General features: G+C 37.2%; 1 protein-coding gene across 1 annotated transcript; it reads left to right on the top strand.

The window, feature by feature from the left end:
* The first annotated feature begins 972 nt into the window (after window positions 1-972).
* Window positions 973-22,917, top strand: jupa (junction plakoglobin a). The gene is made up of 16 exons (XM_043252792.1): window positions 973-1,122; window positions 14,303-14,357; window positions 14,928-15,095; window positions 15,829-16,082; window positions 16,159-16,397; window positions 17,097-17,298; window positions 17,415-17,559; window positions 17,852-17,955; window positions 18,558-18,896; window positions 19,532-19,684; window positions 20,428-20,547; window positions 20,672-20,822; window positions 21,012-21,133; window positions 21,601-21,640; window positions 21,768-21,916; window positions 21,999-22,917. Exons 2-15 carry the CDS (start codon window positions 14,345-14,347, stop codon window positions 21,911-21,913), a joined length of 2,196 nt encoding a protein of 731 aa, XP_043108727.1. The 5' UTR covers window positions 973-1,122; window positions 14,303-14,344; the 3' UTR covers window positions 21,914-21,916; window positions 21,999-22,917.
* The last annotated feature ends 91 nt before the right edge of the window (window positions 22,918-23,008 follow it).

Here is a 23,008-nt window from a genome sequence, read left to right as displayed (position 1 = left end):
GTACGTTTACTGTAAAATATGATTTAGAAGGATAGCTCTGTGAATCGAAGGAAGCTGAAGAGGAGAGACGAATCCTTATCGGTGATCATAGACAAGAAATGACAGACACAGGCCAGCATGGCGTACACAGGAAGTGAGCCTGAGTGCTGACTGTGGGGGAGTTAATATTTAAACTTATAATACATTATTTTTTTTTTTTTTTGACAGCACTGACACCGTTTCCCAGCAAACACTTTCACTGTGCCTTCATGTTTTGACACTAATATATATATATATATATATATATATATATATATATATATATATATATATATATATATATATATATATATATATATGATTTAGTCATTTGTCATTTAGCAGATGTACTTTTATTTATTTACATTTAGTCATTTAGCAGATACTTTTCCCCAAAGCTCACGAACTTACGAACGAGGACAACGGAGGCAAGTCAAAATCAACAAAAGAGCAACGATACGCAAGTGCTATAACACGTCTCAGTTACCTTAACCTTTTTCTATATATTTTCTATATATAACATTTAAAAAGCCTTTTTGCTTTTGTTAATTGTGTATAATAAAAATAAAGAACACAAATGAAAATAAACATATGTGTGTGTGTGTGTGTGTGTGTGTATATATATGTATATATATATATATATATATATGTATGTATGTATGTATATATATATATATATATATATATATATATATATATATATATATATATGTGTGTGTGTGTGTGTGTGTGTGTGTGTGTGTGTGTGTATAGCGTTCACTTTTATTATTACTCTGTTGTACATTATGTAGAATTGATGATTTATGTTCAGCATGTGTTAAAAGTCATTTAAAAGATATGGCTTCCACTGTAAGTATTTGTTCGTGTGTTTATGGTAAGTGTCAGAGAGAGAGCGGAGGTGTGGGGCTGGGTGTGGTGCTGGACTCTATAGTATCGGGGGCGGAGCTTTGGAGGAGACTTTGCCCTCTCTCCCCAGCGCACATTGTTCACCCTCATCTGAATGCGAGAGAAAGTGTCGCTCTCTCTGGAAGTCTGCGCGCTGGGGAAAACTAAAAGACTCTCGGATCGCTGTCAGCAGCAGTGTTTGGAGGCGCGCGTTTAAAGGTAACCCCCGATCTGATTCTGTACCTCTGATTTAAATAACGCAAAAGTGTGCTTTGTTGCGTTTTGTGCCTTGTTTAAACGTCCTCCTTTTTTTTTTTTTTAGAAAATCCAACAAACCGAGCCTAAAAAAAAGCAGCCATTAACATCCGCGGGTGGATCTCTTGGGAAAGCGGTGTATTGTGGTGCTCTGGGTTTTCGGTGGTGTTGGTTTACCTACCTGTGCGATACTCGTTCTCACTTCCGTGTGTCGGGTTTCAGCCGATCCAAACTTTAAATGCGTTTATTTTGGCCGCGTGATCGTACTTTAGTCGTAGTTTGTCTAAAGCTGTGTATAAGTTAGGCGGGCGTGTTTATACCCAACAAAGAGACAACCAGCACATTCGCAAATGTCAACTGTTGACATTAAACATGCGTAATAGGCCTGTAAGTGTTAAAAAAAATGTAAGCAGCTACACGCAATAGACTTAAAGGAATAGTTCATGTAGTAGTTGAAGTTCTGTTATTATTTACTCATTCTCGTGCTTCAAACCTGTAACTTAGGACTTAGTTTCTTATGTGGAGTACAGAGGGAGATGACAATCTCAGTAACTGTTGTATACACACACACAAAAAAAATATATAAATAAAAAAGAAATAAGTTTACTTATGTCGACGGAGAATGGCAGCTGTTTGTGAATTTCAAAAATTATTTTCCAAATAATATTCCGATCTCTCTGTGGCTTCGTCTTTTAGCGCCTCTAGCGCATGTGAGCTGAGTGCCAACGATCCCGCACACATTTTAAACAAAATACCAACGTTTTAATGCGTAAATGTATGATAACTTGATTTTAAAAAATGACCTTAGGTAATGCATTTTACCAATGGATGCCCAATACAGAGAGCGATAGAGCGGCTGTTGCTGTTTTCTTCACGCAAAGACGATTTCTGTTCGCATTTAGTGTAACTTTTTTATTTACCAAAACAATTTATTAGCATAGTGTTAAAACTGATGTGTGCAACTTACGTCCAAATGATATAAATTATGGGAGCGCTATCCCTTTAAGAGATCGGTCTTTCTTTCGGGAAATTTTGTATTTGATTATTTAGTTTTGTTGTACAAAGCATAAAATGTTGTTTTTGATGTGTGCTGTTGCTATATAGCCTCAGGTTGTGAGGAAAAAAAAGTTGCCACACCTGTAACACCTTGCAGGTTATTTAGTGACTATAGTGAATTTAAACTAAACTATATTATAGAGCCTGGTGTCCTCATATATAAATAAATATGTAAACTAGTTCCTTTAATTCATAAGTTATTGACGCCTCTGTCTTTTACATTGTTAGTCAGGGTCTTATGTGAGTGCATGTGTCTGGGTGGGGCTGTACCATGTTTTATTTACTTCCCAACTGTGAGCTCAGCCGAATAGCTGTCTTATCTTTAGTGCTTTTATTCTGAAAAGATTCCATATACACAGTCAGATTTTTCCCGTAGTTAAGTTTCTACTTAAGTAATTTTGAGTGTTTACAAAGTGTCAAAAAAATTATGTGCTTAATCCACCTCAGAGGAAGCAATGTTCCTTACGGTACACCCTTTCCTGTTTGTCTGGTTAGCAAGGAAGCAGAAAGCCATGTCCTCTGTGAGTGCTTTATCTCTTGAAGAAGCAACTAAATTTAATGACATGGACTTAGCGAGCCGTTTTGGGCCAGTTGATTTTCATTTGGATTTTGGATGGCATCGGCATGCCCCGCTGGCACGCAGCAAAAGGATGATTGTGAGACGAGAACATGTTTGTTTTTTTTTTTCTCTTCTCACTTACGGAATCTGAAAGAAATACGGCCAGACGAAGGACCATATGACAGTCTATTTATATGTTTTTATGGGTCAGTTGTAGTAGATATTAACACAGACAGGATGTGGCATTTGCTCTTTGTGGGAGTTCCTGAGTCGTGCGCATTAGTAGTGCAGTCAGAGGCCAGCTGGTTGCTTTACCGACTGACTGGCGTTGGTTTTAGGATGAGATTTACAGCATTTGGGCTCACACATAGCCGTTAATCCCCCAACAGGCACAAATCCCTGATATTGTCCTACATTAGGACAGCAAGGGGCAGCGTGATCCCCTCTTCATAAATACACTTTCAGAGGGGGCAAAGGAGATTACCCGTAAGCACCATTCGCTCGGGAAGCCTATATGCTTGTATTTTAAACTATTATTAGATCAATTAGCATCTTTATCTCTCTAACTTTCTTTAAAATTCAAGTCCTTAGCATTTCGCGTCACGCGGAGTTCCTCTCTGCATATTTGTAAACTCTAATGTGCAATGTATCTTTTATGAGCACGGGTGAGAGCATGTAGCTATATGAACTCTGTGGTCAATGACCAGCTGGCTGAGTTGGATAAGATGGTCTAATGGTTTCATAATCTGTACTGGGCCAAGCCAGTTGTTCTTCAGGACATTTTGAGGTTAATTGTGTTATAAACATGAAGCTTGCTGAAGCTCACTCCAAAGATGATAACGATAACTATAGAGTGCTGCAGTAATGATGTACTTTTAATGGCCGAACCGGAATTTAGCATACTGCTGAAAAAAAAAAAAAAAGCAAAGCATTTACGATTTTTGCACATTTTGTTCATCATGATAATAACTTTTGTTCATTTTAAAGCCACAACCTTAGACTATAACAGGACAGTTTCACTGAATATTGTCCTTTGCAAGATTCAGATCATAAACACAATACTGCTATAAAAGTAGACTAGTTTGTAAATGAAGTTTACTTAATTGTGATAACTATTAATGTCACTGACTACAAAAACCGCCTAGCAACATCTTGTTACCACAGACCTTATTTCACGTATTTAACAAAAAGCCCTATTCAAAAAACCCATTGACCAGAACTTGCTTCTGGGGTTTGGCCAATAAAAATGTCATTGTTGGAGGACTCTTTGAAGTTTTAATTATAGTAGTTGTATAAAAATTGGGACGTCCACCGAACAACGGTACAGATAATTATACAGAAACACTTCCAATCCGAATTGAATGCATTTTTAGCGGCAGAGGACAAAACTGCAACCTGTGCTTATGATAAACAGAATATTATAATGTGTTATATGTGGTCTTAATACTTTGTCTTGATCATTGAGTAGCACTGGTATATCTCAAGAATGTTTTGCACTTAATTACCTCTCTAAGATCTTTTTACACACTGCTATCTTTTCCATACTCTGTGCGGTCAGCTCGGCTCTCATGCAATATTAACAAAGCTCTCCTCAGATGTCAGTAAACACTCCGACACCGGCACAGACCTACTGAATTAACACTGAGGAGTCACAAAGGAGCATAATAGACCCTCTATCCCCTCCCCTTTTTGGTTTTTATAAAGTAGAGAGTGGAATTTGAGGAGTCAAATTCCACTCAATATAAAACTAACCTCAGACCCTCGTATCCGGACAGACAGAGTGAGTTTAACACTGCATAACATGAATAATTTAATGTTCCTGTGCTAGTCACTAGTTGCAGGAAGTTGCAAAGCCTAGAAAGGGAAGTTCTAAACGTGCAAATTGAGTGTGATTTGATCGGCTTAACAAAGGATTTGGGTGATGTTCTGGGTGTGATATCAAAAATAACATGTTACACGATTCTGTACCAAGACCACTGTTCCTGTGAAGGAGGGAGCAGCTTTGCTCAACATGAGTCAAACGTTGTGGGAGGGTCCGGGCATGTATCATCAGGACGGAACAGCTCCACTCCTTAAATCAGGGATAGGGAGGTGTAGAGTAACCAGGGAGAGGTGGAGAAAGGGGCCATTCAGGGATTTTTCGCACACACCAGAGACGGACAATCTCAGGGTGATAAATAATCAATCTAAAAGGGCCTCCGTTTTAGTTCTGTTTGGTAGTAAAGAACATTCCCGTAGTCCTTCGTAAAAGTGTATTTGATCCCTGTAGGTAACTTCAATGAAAGATACAGCCATTTCAGTCCCATAATTCATGATAATTATGGACAGACCACCAAAAAAATTGAGGCTGATACCAAAAAGCTGATTATCACGTTATAGCCAAAAACTAATAAATGGCCGATAATGATCAGTTAAAATGTTGATCAAAATATATTGTATGCACTGTTTTGTCTTTAATAGTTTCATGAAAAAATGTTAAATGTGACTATACATGATCAATCATTTTAAATGCTAAAAAACATAGTATGCTATGTGTACAAAAAACTTTTATTTTGAATTTGATTATTTGTGATTAATCATTGCCCAGCACTAATACTTTACAAATATACATACATACACACACACACACACACATTTTACAGGCAACATTTGATATCTTTAATTGGGAAATTTGTGCATTTAATAATTTAGGGCTGAATAAAAACATAACAAGTTACTTGTAACCAATAAGGTACAGTTGCGTTGTGCATCTCTGTATATAGTTTCTGTTTCTTTTCTAGTTCAAGCCTATTTATGAAACTCTTCATAAGCAGTAGCCTAATCAGTCTCTTCTCCCTTCAAACATTAACCAGGTTGTTTTCCTGAGTTGCTTGCTCTAGAATACTGCGTGGTATTCCTCCAAAACTGTTCAGCTTTATGCAGAAGCAGCAAGGCTTCCCCCAGGACATCTCCGATCGATGAAATATTCAACAACTGTCACACTTACTCAGTTGTGCTCCGCAAGCTCATGCATACCTATGGTGAAGTAGCTTTCCTCCTTTCAGGGGAAGGAATGGCACAATAGGCTCAAATGACGACATTTATGAGAACCGCAGATACCTTGATGAATTGATGTGTTTCAAAAACCAGTAGGGGTAGATGTTGAAACCTAGCCCTCAGAATGCTGGTAAAATGTCAAACTCTTGAGTCTGTCTCAGATAACACCCCACTTACTGTTAAGTGCCTTTGCTAATGACTCAGACGAGCAGCGTCTTACAATAACGCGAATTGTTACCGATGGTCCATCAAGCCACAGGCAGTCACACAGCTGCCCACATTCAGTCAAGAGCTCCATTCAGATGGAATGACCTCTTTCATCTCAGTCGGCCTAAAACAGAAGAGGGATTATGGGATAGTGGACGTTTGATTATGTACATGATAGTGGAAATCAGACGCGCTCTCTGCTCCTATGGCGTATCTCTCAGTCCATCACGTCAAACTAAAAGGAGATGCGAGGATGTGGCGAGCAGACGGGCAGCATTTGCTAATGCCCTGTCTTTTCCTGTCTTCCTGTCTGTGTTAATCTAAGCACTTATTGCAAGTGACACCCATGACCAAATGCCTACCATTTAGCTTTTAAACCATGTAAGTGCAACAGTGTGGAGCATCTGCAGCATTGTAACATCATTAACACAGATTTGCAGATTGTCTGTGGCAAAACTGGATTGTTTGAATGTGCAAATTGTCCTCGAAATTGCTTCATGCATTTATGCATTAAGAATAAGCTACATCCAATGGGCAACTAATTAGTCTAGATCTTTTAGTTTAAAAGCTGCAGCCACAATGCTTTGATTAGCATGCTAACCCATTAGATGGGTTCAATTATTATTTTTCACTTTTAAAGGGTTAGTTCACGTCATTTTGGAGAGCATCCAAACGTAAAGCTTATGGACACTTTAATGTATTTGACGTAATTAGCGTTGTATATGTTCAGAGGGAAATCCTGGATTTCCAATGTCTCTCTGATTTCATCAAAAATATCTTTAATTTCTGCTCAAAAGATGAACGAAGGTCTTAATGGTTGGTAACGACATGAGGGTGAGTAATCAATGACAGAATGAAAATTTTGGGGTGAACTATTCTTTAAGATGACTACTTTTAGGGTCCATCCAAAGCAAAGAACTATAACTCTAATTATTTAAAATGATTTTATAGAGCCGGAGAATTTTAAACTGAACGCAAACTGCTGTCCATGCATACAATAAACAGAAGTTTTCTCGTCAATTGATGCGAACCCTGATAAAGTTATCGTTCATAGTGTGAACCGGCCTTTTATATCCTTATGTTCTGTGTTGCTCCTTTTAATCTTCTCAAGAAAGAATGGCCCCTTAAAGTGCATTTGCTCCTAAAGACCGATTTACGATAAAGTAAGTTTGAAAATGTGCAGTTAAGCATATTTCTAATATGCATATTAATCATTATCATTGCCTTTCATAGAAGTGTGTGTCACTTAATGGTGTTGATGGTTTAGCTTGAGGCTGAAATACTGCAGCCTGTTCATACATGCCCTAATTTCTCACTGTGGTGTTCAACAGCTTCAAGAGGAGATTGCTGCAGGATAATCGTGTTTATGTATTTGTAATTACCTTACAAGATGCGTGTTTTACTGCAGCGCTGTGCAACATGATCTAAATATGGTTTTGTGTGGATTGGCTAATTTTGAAAAAGTAATTGTTCTGTACTGGTACACTGGAGATTTTGCATATGAATTGAATTTTTGAAGTTGGATTGATGGGCAATTTCAATGTATTTGGGATCTGTTTTATTATTGTAAATATCCAAAGGTAAAGACCCAAACTTCGAGCGAAACAAATATTTTTTTTTATACTAAATGAAAAGAATTTATTATGCTATAGTAATAGACTTTTCTGGTTAAGAAATGCACAACCGGCTAGTAGACTAAGATGTTATCCTGCTAACCGAAGGCTAACTAACCACAAACAAGAAATCTTTAGCTTTAGGAATATGAAGTTATATATAATTTAAAAGAGATTTATATTAATTTCATGATACTTTAGGCGTGGGCAATATGATCAAAACCTTATGCGACATTATGAATCATATTATTTCATGGAAACGATATAAAAATTTTGCTTTAACGTCTTTATGATATACATTTTTGCGCATGAAGACAAGTAAATAGTCAGTGATTTAAATAGGAATGAGAAACTAATTGTAAGCAACAGGAAAAAAAACCAACAAATAAATAAAAGCTATGTACACTTTAAGCTAAAACACTGCGTATTCTTCATTGTGTAAATTTAAATGTATATTTCTTATTACTCTTACACGTCTTATACGATCATACGTCACTCGTAACCACATTATATTGTATATCGCCCATGCATTGCATTAGCGAAGCTATAAAAGCTAGCTGTGTTATTGTGCGGTAAATTTCTGTAGTAGGGCGAATGAAAACCTCTAACGTTGGGCACATTTTCCGATTTCATTATAGGCCTTTCAAATAGCCCTCTCTAATAGCTATCCATTATTCTGAGGGCGTGCAGCTGCAGTCAGATATGTACATTAAAACTCGCCGAGTTCATTTGATCATTTGACCTGCTATGATAATTGTGTAATTGGATGTGCTGGTTGATAGATCTGCATTTTGAGAGGCCCGTGTGTGCTTTTCATCTAGGGTTAAAGAAAGCAGCGGCCCCCGAGCCAGTGGAGACCACCTGCTCGACTGCTTTCTGTCCTCAGCGGAAGCAAGCTGAGTGTCTGGGGAGATCTCAGACACAGCAGGCTCTTAGCAGTATGGGCTCAGCCGGTAGCAGCGAGGTCACAAAGTCATTAACAGTGTGTGTGTGTGTGTGTGTGTTTGTCTTCCCCTGTGTGGGTGGCTTTGGATTTCATACTACTGAATTAAAGCTATGAGACATAGAAGCTGTGTAATCTCTGGAGACTGACTCTTAAACCAAAATGGCTGCTTTTTGGCGGTAATTCAGATGTAAATGTGGTAATGGCTCATTATGGTCACTGTAAAAATAAAGCCTGCCCAGAGCCTGAGCGTACGGTGATATTATGATAAATGTTATATCCGTAGAAGATGTTTGTCTTTGTAGTAAAGCAAAAGGATAATGTTGGTTTCATATGATTTTGAAAACATTTATTCAACTTTGTTTAAGAGAGGGGGTTTTATATAACGGCTCAAAAATGTCGATGAATTTTTTCCTGCACTTTAAGTACATGAAAGTTTGAAATGATGGAAATTCATTCGGAATGAAAGTGTACATTTTTAAGGGACTTACTGACCTTTCTGTCGCTAATGTGACGCATGTAATTTGTTATCATGATTAGGTGGACAAAACATAAATGTTAGCTAGCAGAGAAGAAGAAATGATGTTTAAAGAAATAATGGTACAATAATATTATAATAGTAGTAACAATAGTATTGTTTTAAGGTATAAAAATATAATAATACTTATATATAATAATATATAATAAAAAGATTGTCAAAATGCATTTAAATTACACTCACACATTTTTGACTTGCGAAACTATGTATATATAAAAATGAATAATATTAAAATCTATTTTTTGAATACGACAACAAACATTACAATAACCAAAACTAATAAAAATAACAAAAAATATAAAAAGTACAACTTTTATAATATGCAATGAAGGAAGATAAAATCACAAATGCATGTATATTAATTATGCTAGTATGTTATTGAATTCAGCAATTTGTGAATTAAGAGTGAATTTTTGAATGCATAAATATATATGACAAGGAAATTAGCATCACATCACTGATGCACACTATTGAAAATCCTCAGATAGCGTAAAAGAGGTTGTCTCTGAGCAGAAGACCACACACACACACACCTGAGTCGTATCAGAGGCACTCCCTGTCAGTGTCTGTCCCGAGGGCAGGGCAGTGAGTCCTCCGTATTGTTCTGTGAACGAGCACCATCAGCACATCTCATTCTGACATTCTTTAGCTGTCAGGTCATGTGAGAGTGAGACACAGGAAAATGCGACAGATTGAGAAAAAGTGATTTTGTGCTGAAAGCTGAAAACAAACAAACTGGTTTCTGCAAACAATTTTAACGTTTCTAAATTTGACCAGTTTTATTGCATAAGAAGCCAACGCATCAAGATTTGTGTCACCAAACATGCACTGAAATTATTTTTTATTTTTTTTTAACATGAAAATCCTATTTCAGTCTTTTTTTTGTTTAAAATTGTACATTTAATCCAACGTGTTACTTGGAATTTCTTTGTGTTTATTTTTTTTTATACCAATATCTTAGTGAAAGTTGCTTCTACATTTTCTTTTTGTAGTGAAGACTGCAAAACTGTACAAAAAAAAAAATAAAAAAAAATAAATAATATATATATATATATATATATATATATATATATATATATATATATATATATATATATATATATGTATGTGTATGTGTATGTGTATGTGCACAGTGTGTATGCATGTATGTATGTGCGTGTCTGTGTGTGTGTGTGTGTATATAACTAATGGGAAAAATACACCAGTGTTGACGTGGTCGATGTTGGGCATGATTTTGTAAATATATGTCAGTACGTGACAGAAAGTCATTGACAGGGTGTGCGTAAGAGAAAGTGTTTGGGAGATTACTGCAGGCCAGTAGGCACACAGTGGACTATTGTGGAATCTCACACCAGGATTAGAGTTTTGGGAATCATCTCTGGGATGTGTCATATCCACAACCTGCTCTGATTCCTCACAGCGTGAGTCAAACACATCCCAGCCTCGTAAGGTGGGTGGAGCTGGGCAGGTGGGGGGAGGGTGATGATTCTGAAGGGCGTGTGACATTCGTTGCTTGCTTTTCTCAGTGTGAAATCGAATGTACAGTAATAAACTCATACTCATTAACTACTCATCATCCCAACTGTGTGTGAATTCCAAAGTCTACAGTACACACCTCATATCAGCAGCGTATTAGTGGTTCATCAATCATTTCCCCTTCGTACTGCACACTAGATACTGTGGTATCTGTGCGTCTTTGAAAGTAACATACATGTATGTATGCGTGTGTGTGTGTGTTGGGGCGCAAGTCATTAACCCCTTCCCCGCCATTGACAGAATTTCCTTGTAGGAGGCGCTGTTACACGTGTTCTGTGGTAATGAATTGTCGGCAAAAAACACAGCAGTGAATCTGATCCAAATGTAGCCTTTGACAAAGACCTTTATTCAAAACGTTGCCTTTTGTTACACTTACCCACATCAGGAGTTAATAAAAGAATGCATGCAGCTATAGGCTTTATGTAGCTCCGCCCTTTTTTCCGGAGCTGCGCTCGTTGTGTTTCCACAGCGACGGTAAGAACATCTTTTAAACGTAAAGTCGGCAACACCGAAGCTCCAAAAGTGTCAAAAAGTAATTTAAAAAACCGCTTGCATAGCGTGTGACATTTTAAGGGGAAAGGCTCTTCAGCACACAGCGAAGGTAAGGTCGTACAAATTTATGAATGGATGGCTTGTTTCAAAATCTTAATTTCTTAAGACATACACTTTGAACATTATAATAGTCATGATAACGTTTGTTAACTCACCAACAGAAAATCCACTTCACTAGCTAATTCCTCTTCTTTAGTGATGCTATAGTGCTACAGAAAAATGCGACAGAATTCTAAAGGTGGCTGCGCAATTGATTTTCTCATGCATAAGGTCTATAATAATACTTTTGTTGATGTTTCAAAGCAGAGGTTCTTGTTCAACATATCGCCATGAAAGTTTTGCATAAATACTCAAAATTGCCAGTGGTTGCCGGCAACTTGGTGGGGAAAGAGTTTGAGTGCGAGATGTTTATTAATATTTTTTTGTTGTTGTCGTATTTACTTTTTTTTTTTTTTTTTTTTATTGGATTTCATGGATTTTTTCTGCAGTCCCAAATCCGCTTACTTCCTCAAGTCAAGAGCCCACTGCTGATTTTAGATGTGTCTCAGGTTCTTTCAGATGTAAACCTGTCAGATTTTTCATGTAGTGTCATATGGGCGTCACTGTAATTGTGTGATAGACCTCACCCTAGTGTCTGCATGCAAGTATGCACTAGCAAGACCGCTACCAGAATCAGTAAGGTGTAAAGCTGAGCTCGATCGCTATCTCTCCTAATCAGTCATAATCTGCTGTGTTTTATTGCTTTTTTTTGCTGTAAAGTGTTGCACGGTGCGTGAACGTACCAGAATGGGTGTGTAAACGTGATTCTTTAGCATGAGAAAGCACCCACACCCAGTGTTCACACACACACACACACACACTTGCTAGCTAGGAGTCGCTGCGCGTTGCGTTTTACGTGTTTTGACAGGTTTTTGACTTGGTTACACCCAGTTAGGTGTGTCCTGACGTGAAGGGAGTTAAACTTTATATATGCAAAACCTTTTACTGTGACCTTGAAGCAAAACTAACTCTAAAGAACCATTTCAGGGATCTGCAGTAACACACGAAAAGACTATTTGTGTCAGCGCTAGGCACATTTTGGCACGTATTGACAACCACAAGCTTTGCAAACCAACAGACATCTGCTTAGTATTGCTGTTGTGCGGTTCAGAGAAAATGTTTGCTGAAAACTCTGTTCTTAGCGGCAGCGCTGCGTGTGTGTGTGTGTGTGTGCGTGTGCGTTCACACTCTTTTCGAGTGTCGACATGCAAGGCATTCCAAATATGTGTTCAGGCTGTTCTCATGATGTTCTGTAAAGTGCGGCACATGTATTTTTCAGAGACGGTCTTAAATGTAACTTTCATTTCGTTACAGGATTGTTTGCAGGGCTGTGGCCAGGCGTTTCTGCTGGTTGGGGATTGTCAAGCCTCTGATTATGTGCATTTTGAAAAGTTTATTGGAATGAATCCATGAAAGTACTTCACCGCGCATTTAAGCGCTCGGTTAATTCACACTAATGTTTTATCATTCAGATAGTTTGCTAGTGCTCATTGGCTGCTCTAATAAACCAGTCAGGATGTTTTTCTCTGAGGTCCCACCTATTTTGGGAATACAAACAGAATAAAACAGCTGTTACTGTCGTAAGTGCTGAGATGCTTAGGTCGGGTCTTTTTTTGCTTATTAGCAATAAAAGAAATACATGCGTGTTTGTGCTTTTTTTTTTTTATAAGTTTTCATTTATTACAGTTGGTGTTTATACATGTAAAATTTATTGTAATTGTATTTTATATTTTTATTTTAATAAAATAATAATAGGCTAAATAATAATAAATGTTTTCAATGTTTGACATAAAATGAAGCTTTTAATTGGTTAACCACAAAATAATATTTTTTTTTGTTATAGTTATTACAGATAAATGAATAAATGTAATATTATAATAATTACATTTTACATGTAGATCATAGTAAAGTATGTAATATGAGAATAAATACATAGTTTTATATAGTTTTTATTAAATACTAAATGCTTTTATCCCGTTGCTCTGAAATAATATTTACTGGTAAAATAATTATTGGTTCAACATCAGATATGTTGATCTGTGCTTTCTGCTGCGTTTATTTATACTTGGTCATTTTATGCATTTATATTATTTTTGATATTATTTTATGCTTTTATATTTATATTAAATTACTATATATTTTATGCTATCCAGTCAAGTAAAAAAGAAAGTGCAAATTCCCTTTCAAGACACGTTCTACAACTATCAAACTACTTCAGTAAGTCTTTTGGGTTCATACAAGACCTGACTTGCCCAGGAGTAAATGCATCTGGGGTTTTATTTTTTTTTTTAACTCCTCCCAAACAGATATTTGCGTATAACAGGAATGGGAATAAATTTGTTGATTTTATGTCTGTTTTATGGGGGCCAAATATTGAAATATTTAGACCAAATCAGCAAGAATCTACATGAACCTGTCTGGTAAATGCTCTTCTTTTCTTTTCTGTTCAAAGGTTTTGGTTGGACAAAGTCAGAATGTGCTATAAAAAGAGCAAGACAAATGGAGGATGTGCTGTAGATTACCTGAAAGGAGGGTTGGAGAGAAATAATTGATAACGTACGATAAGGAGGAAGCCACAAGGTGCACGTAAAAGTGAAAGGAGAAAAATGTATTGCATTTAGTCTGTAAGGTGTTATTTTTTCCTCGTTTTAACTTTATGAATGGATTTTAAGAAGCGTACCGATCCAATACTGAGCTTTTGAGTGAAATGTACAGTGCAGGTATGTGTTTAAATGAGCTGGAGAAAGAGGAGGGCTTTGTGTTGAGTGTTTAAACATACAGAGCCGGTTTTGTGAGGTTGTTGTGCTTGCAATCAAGGATTAGCTCACACGCCTTGTTTGAGAAGCCAAGGGTCAAAAACTACATTCCCCCGTCGCTGCCGCCCGCCCTCCTTTCCCATGATCCTCTGCACCAGTTTCAACTGCTTGTGTTTGTTTAAATTCAGTTTATAATGCTGATCAAGAACAGATTGCAGGAGGGCTTCGTTGCAGTGCATGTTTGCTGCAATATTTGACACGTGTCAGTTTTAATATTTGTTTAATCCGCGATTGGTTTTTGTTTTGCAGGTTTTACTTTTGGACTGTTTGGTTTGAGTCCAGGAGGCCAAAATGGAAATGCACAGTAAGTAGATGCTATTGCCACATTATCAAACCTCTTTTTGATGCACATAGTCTGATTCATATTTTCTTCTTAATGGCTGATAATCACTAATTCAAAACTTTTTTTTTTTTTTTTTTTTGTAAAAAATCAAAACACTAAAAGTCTAACTTTTTAAGTGCTTTAAATGAACATTATAATATCCAAATATTAAACTAAAGTATAACAAAAAATCTATATTATGTTTATATATTAAAATTTATATTATATTTATATATTTAAATATTAATTTAAATTGAGCATTAAAATTAAATGGCAAAAAGTGTGAAATAGTCCAAAAAGTGAAAGGGCAAGCTCGACTAATATTATATCCAATATTAACTGTTACTGATTAATTTAAATAAATCTCAAAAATATTGCTAATATATTATGCATTCCCAGTCAGTTAGTTCTTTATGATTTAGAGTTTTGTGATTTATGTTTAATTGATTCGAGGTCATCTGTCATCGTGCTTGATTATAATAAACTTCAGTGGGTGTTTTATATGATTTTGATGATATCCGTCGAAACTCATGTTGTTTGTGTGTATTTCAGTGGCAGAGGCCCCAGGCTCGGTGAAGGTCACAGAGTGGCAGCAGTCGTATTACGGCACAGATTCAGGCATCCAGTCAGGAGCCACTACGGTTCGCTCAGATGAAGATGGAACGGAGTACAGCACCAAGAAATTCACCTACACCACCACATTCACAGAGAACCCTGCAGGTGAAAAACCCATCGCAAACTAGGGCTGCACGATAACAATTAAACAGTTAATCGCCATTATTAAGCAAGGTTCTTGTCTTGTAACATTTCGACAGATTTATTGCATTTTCACATAAGCAAGAGCAACAGGCTGACTCTAGAGAAGAATATCTCTAAGCATTCATTTTATTGTTTGGTGGAGTTATCAGCTCATCAGCAATTTTCTGTAGTGCAGAGAGCATGTATGCATGGTTGCCAGGTTGGGAAGATTAAGTAAATTACAGGGCTGAAAAGTTATTGATGTAAAATTTAAATTTAGTCATTAATTACTCACCATCATGTTGTTCCCAAACCCATAAGACTTTTTGTTAAATTTTGAAACACAAATTATTCTTATAAACACAGATATTCCTATAAAATTCTAGAGCTCCTAATCCTCCATAGACATCAACACAACTACCACGTTCAAGGGCCAGAAACATAATAAGGGCATCTTCTGAGGGTCAGTAATTATTAACATAATTTCACGTTTTTAAGATTGGGGGGATTTAAAGCTTGACATCTGGCAACCCACAACAATGAAGGCTTGTGGAGGCTTGTTGCAAATGCAAGATAACGCAGATGCAGACAATTATTCTTAGTAAATCGAGCAGAAATGAATCAGTATTATGTAGCAAGTACCCGTTGTAGAAATGCATCTATTTCAGATTCTCTTTAAACAAAATAAGCAAAGAAATTGAACTCTTTCCTATAGACGTGGAGTCTCAATATAATATGACTCGGGCCCAGCGCATAAGAGCAGCCATGTTTCCTGAGACGGTGATGGAGGGAACGGCCGTCCTTTCCACACAGATGGATCCGTCCCAGCAGACCAATGTCCAGAAGCTGGCCGAACCGTCTCAGCAGCTCAAAGCCGCCATCATTCATCTTATCAACTACCAGGACGATGCCGAACTCGCCACCCGCGCCATTCCGGAGCTCACCAAACTCCTCAACGATGAGGACCAGGTACCAAGATGTTCAGTCTCTGCTGTTTGTGTAGCGTCTCGGTGTCCCGGCCTCTGACCCTCTCTCTTGTCTTCAGGTCGTGGTGAATAAGGCGGCAATGATCGTGAACCAGCTGACCCGCAAGGAGGCGTCTCGCCGGGCTCTGATGCAGTCCCCGCAGATGGTGGCCGCTGTAGTGAGAGCCATGCAGAACACGTCTGACATGGAGACGACCCGCGCCACAGCCAGCATCCTGCACAACCTCTCCCATCAGCGCGAGGGGCTGCTCGCCATCTTCAAATCAGGAGGCATTCCCGCTCTGGTGCGCATGCTGAGGTGAGAATCACGCTGAAGGAAAGGACTGGATCACCTGAGAATGAGACTATTTATGTTTCAGTAAACTGCAAATCTCATACAAAAAATTAGTGTGTGCCAAGTTCTTTAATATCAAGCTCAGATGTTCTGCCTAAGATTTCCTTTTGCATTTCACTGATGAAATAAAAAAGGAAATATAATTTTTAACATTATAATTACAAAATGGGATAAATCTTTTTAAAAAGATTTTTTATAAAAACTTGATTCATTAAACTTCTATTTATATCGCATTCATGTCACCCTTAATTAATTTTATTGCACATAACAACAAATTTCTCTTATTTGATTACATGCATTTCATTGCTAATGTGTGGTTCAGTGCTTTAATTTTAACTGTATTTAAAAAGTTGATGTTATGAGAAATAATAATTTAAAAAATTACTCCAGGACTTCATTCGAACGTAATTGGAAATTTTATATAGTTTTTTTTAGTAAGTGGAAAAAATGTTTTTTTGTGTGTTATTTTTTTAAAACTACTACTTAAAAAAATAAATAATTTATTTAAAAAGATGATTAAAAAAAAATTTATTTACTGCAAATGTGTGTTTCAATGTGTGTGTGTTTTTTTTTAATTATTATTAGGAACATAAATATTCTTAATTTATTTGAAAATTAGCGGTAAGTCACTTGATCTGAACATCCAGGCCATGTCTTTTGCAGCTCTCCGATGGATTCGGTTCTTTTCTATGCCATCACCACCCTGCACAATCTGCTTCTGCATCAGGAGGGAGCCAAGATGGCGGTGCGTCTGGCTGACGGCCTGCAGAGGATGGTTCCCCTGCTGAAGAAAAGCAACCCCAAGTTTCTGGCCATCACCACAGACTGCCTACAGCTGCTTTCTTACGGCAACCAGGAGAGCAAGGTCTTTATTGTATCTTCAGATTACAAATAAATGTATTAGTCATTGGTTTCCTGTGTCTTGTGTTCTTGTTCTTTGTTAAAGCATTATGTGTTAACATCAGTGTGATTCTGTCTCAGCTTATCATCCTGGCTAACGGAGGCCCTGAGGGTTTGGTGAACATCATGAGGACCTACAACTATGAGAAGCTGCTCTGGACCACTAGTCGCGTGCTCAAAGTACTCTCAGTCTGTCCTAGTAACAAACCCGCTATTGTAGATGCTGGTAAGTTTAGAACTCTTCTTCTAAATATAGTAATTAGTGTGTTTATTTAGTGGTGCTTGCTAAGACATCCATCACACTTACTTTTAATTGTGCCAATCCACTATGGATATATATATATATATATATATATATATATATATATATATATATATATATATATATATATATATATATATATATATATATATATATTTTTTTTTTTTTTTTACATGTATTTTATTTACTTTCTGGTTTTAGTTAGTTATAATAATACTTAAAATCACAAGTGTATCTAACATTTTCTCTCTCTCAGGTGGAATGCAAGCTCTTGGTAAGCATCTGACCGGCTCCAGTCAACGTCTGATGCAAAACTGCCTGTGGACCTTGAGAAATTTGTCAGACGCTGCAACCAAACAGGTCAGTTTATACGTGTAACACCATCTGTCTTTCATGCAGACCCTTAAAGGAATAGTTCACTCACGTTTACTCACCCGCAAGTAATTCCAAGCCTGTATGAATGAAAGATTTTTTTTCCACTATGGAAGTCAATGGTGAACCGAAACAGCTTGGTTACATACTTTTTTTCAAAATATCTTAATTTGTGTTCAGCAGAACAAAGAAATTCACACAAGTCTGTAACTACTTAACCGTGAGTAAATGATGACAGAATTTTAATTTGGAGATATATTGCTTTAATATATTAACAATAATTCATTCATTTCCATGTTTCCAAGCTTAATACTAAATGAACATGCTGAAGAAACCCAGTGAAGATACGGACTGAGTTTTGTACCCCTTCAGTAACTTTTGTTAGTCTTAGTCTTAAAGAACAAAGCGCTCAATGTCTGAAATCTTTAAGTTTCAGTGAATTGAATTTAATGTCAACTGTCCCAGTTCGATTAAAAAAAAAAAAACCCTTAAAAAATATTTTTTATTTTTTTTAACACAAACACCAGAAATTCTTTGTATTTGTGAGCTGTATCAGGCCAACACGTGCTCTCTCTCTCTCCCCCCTGCAGGACGGAATGGAAAATCTGCTCCAAGTGCTGGTCGGCCTGCTGTCCTCCGAAGACATCAACATGTTAACCTGCTCCACAGGCATCCTGTCCAACCTCACCTGCAACAACACACGCAACAAGACACAGGTGACCCAGAGCAACGGCGTGGAGGCCCTGATTCACACCATCGTGAGGGCCGGTTCAAAACAAGACGTGATCGAGCCAGCTGTCTGCGCCCTGCGTCACCTGACCAGCCGGCACCCGGACGCCGAGACCGCACAGAATGCCGTACGAATGCATTACGGGATCCCGGCTATTGTCAAATTGCTCAATCAGCCCTTCTACTGGCCAGTTGTTAAGGTAAGTGAATAATGAGCAATCGGTTGGATTGTCAACTACCCAAGGAATGATCTTTTCATTAATAATATTTTAGCAAGAAAATTAAGACTAATTTGGATTAAGATTACCAGTGCTGTCAAATGATTAATAAACATTAATATATTTAATGTATTTATATATATATAATATAAAGTATATGCATATAAATATATACAGGTAAAAACAGATATTTTCAAAATATATACTGTGTGTTAATTTATACACTCATAATAAAAATACACAGTGTTCATACATGTACTATGTATATAAAAACATTTATTTTGGATGCGATTAAGGAATGCGATTTTTATTTTGATATAAAGTGGTTTTGGACTTTATACTGACACCTGTTGGTATGGATGAAGCATTACGCAAAGTAAAAAATATTTAACATTATTTTTGGACTCGTATGTGAGGGGTCCATATGTAGACTGAAACTGCTTTTAATATGTAATTTAGGTTTATTAAAAATTAAAAACTAGGTTTATTAATTTTGAAACAAGGTCACTGCTTAAATTTGCAAGGCCCAGGATGATATATAATAGGTGGCCCTGAATGAGTACTTCTCCTGTCGTGCAGTTTAACCATTGCTGACCCCACGTTTGTCTTCATCACAGGCTGTGGTTGGTCTGATTCGTAACCTGGCGCTGTGTCCAGCCAATCAGGCTCCTTTGAGAGATGCCGAAGCTATTCCCAAACTGGTCACTTTGCTTACGAAGGCTCATCAAGATGCACAGAAACACGGTTCCTCTGCTCAACAAACATACCAGGTATGAATTCTTAACATGTCGATTCCTGAACTAATGACTCTAATGAAGTGATTCTTTTTGGTGAATCAAAAACATGTAGTTCAGCCATTGTAGAGTCGGTTGTTTTTACTGAATAAATGTGTAAACAGTTCCTGAACAAATAACTGTAATGAATCAACATTCAGCTCAGTGTAGTACAATTCCCAGTCAAAAGACTCTTTGAGTTGCTTCTTTGTGGTGCAGATTTCACCAACCTCTGAGATTTGAATCAGTATATATTCTGAGTAGTTAATCATATGATTATATGTACACTACCGCTTACGTTTGGGATCGGTAAGACTTGTAATGTTTTTGAAAGAAGTCTCTTCTGCTCATCAACGCTGCATTTATTTGATCAAAAAAAACATGTATAGAATATAGTTATATTCTATAGTTTTAACGATGCAAAGCTGAATTTCCATCAGCCATTACTCCAGTCCAAAGTGTCACATGATCTTTTAGAAATCATTCTGCATTTATTTTTGAAATGATCGCAATATTTTTCCGGGATTCTTCGATTAATAAAAAGTTAAAAAGAACATCCTCGCTCAATAAGGTTTTAATTACTTTCAAAAAGAAAGCCTTTTTAAAAGTTGAAATAAATGCTCTCCTTTTTAACTTTGCATTCATCAAAGAATCCTGAAGTATCAGACGTTCCAAAAAAATATTAAGCGGCGCAACAGTTTCCAGCAGAATGCAACATACAGTCCTTTTCTGTCTCTCAGGATGGAGTGAGAATGGAGGAGATCGTGGAGGGCTGTACTGGTGCTCTTCATATCATGGCCAGAGATCCTATTAACAAAGCCACCATCGCCAGCATGGACACCATTCCTCTGTTTGTTCAGGTAAGTCTTTCCACAGTGTGTTATGGGTGTTTTTATGTGTATGTATAGGAGTGGGTTTGTACAGTGTTTGCCGTGCATCTGACATGGTCAGTGTATAACAGACATCTGTTTCCTGTCTCTGCAGCTGTTGTATTCTCCTCTGGATAACGTCAAGCGTGTGGCAGCTGGTGTTCTGTGCGAACTGGCTCTCGACAAGCAGTCGGCTGAGATCATTGATTCGGAAGGAGCCTGTGCTCCTCTCATGGAGCTCCTCCACTCCAACAACGAAGGGATCGGTGAGTGGGAGAAGAAGCCCAATATGCCAAAAAGTAGTACACGAATACTGTTTTCTGGCGTAGACGCTAGTCAAAGCTTAAAGCTGTGCATGTGTTCTATCAAATATATAAATAAAGCTACGCATTCACGTGAACACTGATGTATAATTTGGACTTAAGCGCGTAATAAGGGTGCATTCTTTCTTCCAGCCACCTATGCCGCTGCCGTTCTCTTCCGAATCTCTGAGGACAAAAACCCAGACTATAAGAAACGAGTGTCAGTGGAGCTCACGCACTCGCTCTTCAAACACGACCCCGCTGCTTGGGAGCTGGTGAGTCTGCCCCCTGGTGGCGTGGAGGCTATTTGGCGTATGATTTGAACGCATTAAACGTGATATTGCTTTCAAAAATATCAGTTGTGGAGATGAAATGCTTTGCGAGTGTATTTAACAATTAAACACACATTTAGACATTTTATTATATCTGATCCAATAAAAAAATCGATTGCGACTTTTTCCAGAATTGGCCATCCTGACTTTATAACTCATAATTGCACGTTTATATTATGCAATTCTGAGAAAAATTAAGAATTGTGAGATATAAACTTACAGTTCAGAAACATTCTGGTCTTTTTTTTTCTCCAATATTTTCTCTCTGTGTGTATGTGTAAATATATATATGTATGTATGTATGTATATGTATGTGTGTGTGTGTGTATGTATATATGTATGTATGTGTGTATGATATAAATATGTACATAGAGTGCAGGTTTTTTGACCGTTTTCTTGTTGTGTTTTAGGCACACAACACCATAATAGAACCTGGCCTTCCAGAGGATGGTTAGTATATTGTCTCTCTCACTATGATTTGTCAGCTAATTATCTCCATGAATGCCCGTTATGTCTCTAACGACTGTATGGCAACAACATTGTGCAGATAGCTAACTTTTTGTGCTGTCTCACACAGATCTCGATGGCTACGGCCCTGCGGCATATCAAGGGTACAGTGATGGCATGCATATGGAGAGTATGCAGCTAGATCCAGAAATGCCAGAGGATTTTGTGTCAGGCATGGGTTACAACTCCATGGCCAGACCCTACCATGATTACTAACAGGTCAGTACCTGTCTTTCTAATACTCAAACGGGATTGTTGTGCTAAAGTCTGCATTAAACTGAGTGTTATATTTATTTTACAGCCCGATGATGCCACTGATAGAGGAATAGGAAAAATAGAAGAGACAGACAGTCCTGGCAGAGTTGTTTTTTTTTCATGGCTGGACGCCTGTGGTCCATTTCTCAGCAAACACACACTGACACTGCTGTAATATATGCAATTCTCACTGTGCTGGGAGAGACAGAATCGAGCACAACTTTAACCTGCCTTTATAAAAGGATGACAGCATGATGCAATTTACACGTCTTTTTGTAGAAAATGTTATATTTTAGTGTTTCTTATGGGTGCATTAATACATTGTTGGTAAGAGGACTGGTTAACTATGCCAAAGAGATTTTATTATAATATTTTATAATGATAATCACGTTGCTTTTTATAGTTTTAAGATTTTGGAAAATGCAATCAATGATTTAGACTTGTGCTCTCACAATAACTGACCTGAGGTCAGCTTTATAGCTTCGTTCACGGTGGTTTTAGACAGGTGATCAGAGCTGATTGGCTTTTGTGAGCGGAAATGTCTGGCATGTTGATTTTCTACAGCGCTTAGGACTCAATACAGTGCATCTCTGTGTTTCCTCCCTTGCTGAGACTGTCAAATAATGGAGTTTTTTTACGTTAACTTTTTCCCACTTGTTTTTTTTTTCACTCCATATATTTGTTTTTGCTAAAAGTGTCTTAATGTATAGACAAGGAAATACTGATTTTGTTTGTTTTGCATTGCAATGTTTATGGAGATTTTTTTTTTTTATTTGCGTGATAAATGCTGTGCTGATTGAAAGGGACTAATGTTTAACCAAACAATTAAACTTTGAGAGTTAAACTAGCTTCTCATTTACTAACTCCTCTTAGGAGGCAAACAGAACAGACAAAGGGATTCTTTGTAGCGTTTTTACTTCACACTTTGTCCAAAAAAAAACAAAATAAAATCATGTTAACTAATACTTTGTGACGTGCTTCATTTTACTATTTTAGAAGTACTAGGTTGAAATGGTGTTTAAAAAATTTACAATAAAGAAATTGTTCCAACAATGA

This window comes from Puntigrus tetrazona, chromosome 11 (assembly GCF_018831695.1).
Source record: "Puntigrus tetrazona isolate hp1 chromosome 11, ASM1883169v1, whole genome shotgun sequence".
NCBI lineage: Eukaryota > Metazoa > Chordata > Actinopteri > Cypriniformes > Cyprinidae > Puntigrus > Puntigrus tetrazona.
This window is presented reverse-complemented; position numbering and strand designations above follow the sequence as displayed.